The sequence below is a fragment of the Trypanosoma theileri genome, assembly GCF_002087225.1.
Source record: "Trypanosoma theileri isolate Edinburgh chromosome Unknown TM35_Tth_32_V1, whole genome shotgun sequence".
In the NCBI taxonomy this organism is placed as follows: domain Eukaryota; phylum Euglenozoa; class Kinetoplastea; order Trypanosomatida; family Trypanosomatidae; genus Trypanosoma; species Trypanosoma theileri.
This window is the reverse complement of record NW_021639874.1, coordinates 194,980-200,414: the sequence shown is the minus strand read 5'-3', so window position 1 is coordinate 200,414 and position 5,435 is coordinate 194,980. Positions and strand designations below refer to the sequence as shown.

The 5,435-nt window shown below is 42.4% G+C and overlaps 2 protein-coding genes across 2 annotated transcripts; both read right to left on the bottom strand.

Annotated features, from left to right (window-relative positions):
• Window positions 1-16: 16 nt before the first annotated feature.
• Window positions 17-2,593, bottom strand: TM35_000321700 (putative CDC16; the record flags this gene model as incomplete). Its single annotated transcript, XM_029028797.1, has 1 exon — window positions 17-2,593. The coding sequence occupies one exon, from the start codon at window positions 2,591-2,593 to the stop codon at window positions 17-19; it is 2,577 nt and encodes an 858-aa protein (XP_028879921.1).
• A 1,026-nt stretch (window positions 2,594-3,619) lies between these two features.
• On the bottom strand, window positions 3,620-5,404 carry TM35_000321690 (uncharacterized protein; the record flags this gene model as incomplete). The annotated part of the gene is made up of 1 exon (XM_029028796.1): window positions 3,620-5,404. One exon carries the CDS (start codon window positions 5,402-5,404, stop codon window positions 3,620-3,622), a length of 1,785 nt encoding a protein of 594 aa, XP_028879920.1.
• Window positions 5,405-5,435: the final 31 nt, after the last annotated feature.

Genomic DNA, 5,435 nt, shown 5'->3' with positions numbered 1-5,435 from the left:
TTTTTTTTTTCTTTTTTTACTCCTTTCGCCTTGTCTCCTTCATACGCATAGTCGTCTCCACCTGCTGCTGCTGTGCGGTCAAGTACTGCCGTACGGCCTTCCACTCACGATAATAACGTGCGAGCTGCGCCGTGTGGGAGTTGCGACCCTCGTCGCCCATCCCACTTCCTCTCGTGCCGTACTCCGTCGGTTTACTCGAGCCGCTCTCCGCAGCGGCGGCGGCGGTTTGAAATCCCAGCGCGGTGGCGAAGTTCTCCAAGTGGCCTTCAGTGGCGGAGAGACATGCGGCGGCCTGTTCCCAGCGGGCCTCTATGTTTCGCCGACCCGCGGGATCAGCAACGATCCATTGATCTGCTAAACTACTCCGACAACAACTATTACTATTACTGCTTAGACCAACACCGCCTGATCCTGTTGGCAACGATCTCCCTCCTCCTCCTCCTCCTCCTCCCATGGATGAAAAATGCGGTGATGGATCATAACTAGGTGAACGAGAGGGAACATCTAGCAATTGTTTTGCCTGTTGTAGGTAATAAGGTACAATGTGCGGTACGGCTAATAACACATCATCCCGTTTTTTGGATTCACAGGTGGCGAGTTTCTCCAAGAACGTCACCGCACGTTCTGTCTTACGTACACTTAAGTAATGTAAACCAAGTCGACGGACAAGTGGAGGATAAAAGTCTGAGCTTGGACTCTCACACACCTCTGCACGTTCCAGACAGAGTATCGCCTCACTTGTACGCCCTTCACGATCAAGGCAATTCGCCACAGCAGACCACATACGTGGATCTGTAGGACGTAATGTAGTCGTTTGCCAATAGTAGTATAATGCATGATGATAAAACTGTAAAAGTTCATATACTTGACCAAGATTATACCATCCACGATAATCTCGTGGGTCAAGGTCCACAGCAATTCGGTATGCCTCTACGGCTGCGGCACTGTTTTTAGTTTCAAGGTATGCATGTCCTAATAGTGTCCATGCAGCAAGAAATGTTGGATTTGCCGCTACAGCACGACGGAAGTGTAATACTCCACGATCATGAGCTCCCATAAGTACGTAATAATTTCCAACAACATAATTACTTTCAGCTCGGAATGGATCTACATGGTAAACTTGTTGTGCAAGACTACTTAGACCAATACGATCACCACGAAGAAATAAAACTATAGAGTAATCATCCATAGATTCAAGTCGATATGGATTCATCTCATGTAATCGTTTATAGAAACTCTGTGCTTTTTCAAGGTCTTTCTTTACGTTATAATGGTATCCAGCAAGGCTAGAAAGAAGAAATAAATTATTGGGAAACTGTTCTAAAAGCAATTCCCACGAATTTACTAATCGTGGAGAAGCACCACCCTCACCACGTCGTTGTTGTTGTTGTTGTTGTTGCTGTTGGTTATGGACATAGAGACACTCGTGTGTAGCCCTCGGTTGTGGAGAAGGACTTGTACTTCGTTGTCTTGTGATATCCATTGTATTTATATTTGTAGTAGTAGTAGTAGTAGTAGTAGTAGTAGTAGTAGTAGTAGTAGGCGTAGCATTAACTGTATTAATGGTAGATCCTGTATCAACATTTGTAGAAGAAGGTTGTACAAATGATAAAGGGGCTACATTTAATGCAGCTTTTACAGATGCTAAAAATATTTCCGGCATAAATCTAGGTTCTAGAGTAGCTATCATAGCTTCAATCTCTTCAATTTGATTTTCTCTACTAACAAGTGAACAGAGATCTTCCCAGGCACACCAAAGCATAGGATGATTACAAAGTGCTGCAAGAAAATAAGTAGCACTCTCTTGTTTCATACCTAATTCACGTAAAACAACACCATGTAGCCAACATAGAAAAGGATCTCCATATGATGATATATTTTTCATTCCACTACTTCCTAATGTAGATGATGAATGTGGTACCGATTTTGTTGTTGATCGCACAGATCCTGATGGGGTAACAGAGGAACTTCTTTGCTGTTCAAGTGCTGTAAGTAACATCCCACGCAACATACGTAAATGTGGATTACTGCTTTTTCGTGGATTGCTACTTGTACTCTTAATACATTCCCCTCCCATATATAATGAGTAGAGACACAAGAACTGAAGCTGTGGTGGTGGAACTAGTAGAGAGGAATTTGATTGTTCTTGTTCTTGTTGTTGTTGTTGTTGTATCTGTGAAGTTGTAGATCGACCACTTCTACGTGATAGTAATGGTTGATCCTTCATTTGTCCCTCATGTTCCTCCATGAAAACTTCCGTCTCGGATGTATACTCCTGCAGTGCATTCTTGAGTTGATGATGACATCGTAAATACTCTCCCTTCTGCATAAGGGAAAGGGCAACAACATGGTGTCGATGGGCCCTTCCTGTGAGTGGTGGATCCTGCACCGCTGAGACTACAGATGAAGTTAGTGGAATAGTTTCCCGCAGAACACTCTCTGTAGCGTCCAGGGCAATTTGACCTAGAAAGGATGCGGTGTCGAAGAGACCTCGCTGCATACATTGATCCATTGCGCGGTCCAAGACCTCAGCCGTTGTTATTCCTCCATGAGGATTATTACTATAGTTGTTATTATAGTCTTGCTGGTTCATTTACCCTGTATATATATGTATATATGGGTGTGTGGGTGTGTCTATATATATATATGTATAGATAGAAAGATAGATATCCGTTTGGGTGTCTGTGAGTTTATGTGTTTTGATCCTTGTTATTTCTTTTCTTTTTTATCTTCAGACTTGTTCTTTTTTTTTTTTTTTCTTCGACTGTTTTCTTTTTTTTTCTTTTAGTTTTCTTTTTTTCTCTCTCTGTTCTTCTATTTACTTCTCCTTTGTTTTTCTTTATTAATTCTCTCGATATTTGATGATGCACGTGTATGTGTGTAAGTAGCAATAGTGATTTTTGTCGTCTAACACACAACTCCCGTAAGAAATAAATCAACTTTCACAGAAGAGGAACCGAGAGAGTCATGTGTAATTATATTATCGTTAAAGAAGAAAATAAAAGAAAGAAAAAGAAAAGAAAAGAAAAACGAAAAAGCAGTAATAGTAACAATAGTAATAGTAGTAGTAGGTAGTTTCTATTTCATGTAGAATAAAATAAAGATCTGGAGAACGTTGAGAGGGATCACGTTATCAAGTACTTCCTTCTCCTTTTTTTTTTATTTGTTTTGTCTTTTTACTGAATTCATTTCATCTGTTCTGTTTTTTTTTCTTTGATGGAGTCGCTATATTTCGAAGCTCAAATATATAAATATATAAATTTCGGACGTTATCATTTAACACGATCATGATTACCAAATAAGAAAATCAATCATTCGTACCCTTTTTCTTCTTCTTCTCTATCATCATCATCTACACTACACCATTTCACGCTTCTTTCTTTTATTCTTTTTTTTTTCTTCTCGTTTAATTCTTTGCCCATCTCCCTTTCCTTATCTCACAAGAGAGAGAGAGAGAGAGAGAAAAAGATGGGTTAAATCGAATGGAATACACACACACACAGAGAGAGAGAGAGAAAGAGAGAGAAAGAGAGAGATAGAGAAAGAGTTGTCTTAATATTGTTAAGATACTTCTTATTACTTATCAAAAAGTGACACTAAACCAAACTAAACACACCACTCATTTCTCTTCTGGGCAATCCCGTGGTCGCAGTCCGGAACCACAAATCGCCTGTGGTCGACCATCTAATAATACCGTAGAAGCCAAAGATGTAGTTGAAACCGGTTGTGTACTTCCCATCCTCGCATTGTTATTATCATTACTATATTGCCTACTCTTCCTATCGCTATTCACACCTCCAGAGATTCCTCCTTCAGCCACGTACTCCTTCTCTCTCTTTTCCTCTTCTTCTTCTTCTTCTTGTTCCTCGTATGGTGGGAGTCCAAGCCATTTCAATATCGTTGGAGTTGTATCCATATGCGTGGCGGGCCGTAGAAGAGGCTTTAGTTTTATGTATCCACGGCTGTTGGAAGTATAGGTAGCGACAAAGAAAGGCACCACCTCATCTTCATCACCGGAATGACCAAAGGACTTTCCCACACCGCCGTGATCACTAGTGCCAACTACAAGCCAATTCTCCTTCTTCGCATAGGCACGATCACGAATAAATGTGAGGACTTGTCCAATAAGACTGTCAATCAGAAATGCCTGGGCGGCGTATTCAAGGGAATCCTTGTCGTAAGTGAATTCCGGCAACTCAGGATCTTCTGTTCGTCGTGCGAGTGCGTTAAAATGGAATATAAGAAGACTGTTATCAAAGTTATTATTTCCACCCGAACCTTCATGTTCCTCACTGAAGAGACCACCAAAGATATCCAATAGTTGTTCTGTGAATACTCGTTCTTCCTTTCCATCACGACCACCACTAAGTGTGAGAATACGTTGAAACAAATTGCATGAACGCTGATGGAGACAACTCATCATGGATGATACACCTCCTTCACTTCTCTCATCACTTTTTTCTCTTCTTGTAGCTGTTGTAGGGTTATTATTATTATTATTATCGTTATTATTATTATTATTGAAATGAAATCCTGATAACGGTGTCGTCTCTCCGTTCACTTTATTGGGTGTAGATGTTGATGATCCTGCAGCCGCACACTCGGCATCTAAAATACCCACTTCTCCACATTGTCCTGTTGTTGGCACGAGTCCATTCAATAAGTGTGAGCCGCCGAGTCCCAAAACCCGCAAACCCGCCTTTGTCGCTCGCATCGCAACACTTGGAAACTGTGTAGATGTCTCTGTAAAGATATTAAATGCATTGGATGAGTCATTCCGAACACGATGACGATGTGGAGAAACACCTGTGAGAATATTTGCCATTCCCGCCGCTGCAGAGATGTAGGATTCCCCAGTGGTATCATCTTCCACTACAGCCGCACGAGCACAACGGGCATCTTCTACCGTTGTACAGATTGCATATATACCCTGCTGTTCCGCCAGCATCCGTCGCAGGTGTGGGAGTCGTTGTTGTTCTAACAGTGAAGTGAATGTTGTGCCTTTAAATCCCTCCACAATGAAGAGAACCGCCCGTGGGACTCCCGCCACCTCTGGGGATCCACCGCTTGTGTAGACAACATCCACAAAGGTACCAGCGACAAGTATAAACAAGAGAATTGGGAGAAAGATGGTAGTGCAGCAGCGGCCAACGACGGCCACATCGGCCTCTTTATCTTCCGCATCCACAATCTCCTGCACAGTCTTCGCACGGTGATGTTGAGATGCCTCGTGGGGTTCACCACTCACAGTGGGAGTATCGAGCTTTAGGCCAAGCACCGCAGGACGGAGGAGATTGGTGTTGGTGTTAATACTGTTGCTGATGTTGTTATTGCTGTTGCTGGTGTTGTTCTTTGAGTTAGTGAGGCCCGCTGCACTCCCGTGGGGATTCCCTCCACCGACCATAGTTCTTCCTTCTTCTTCTTCTTCTTCTTCT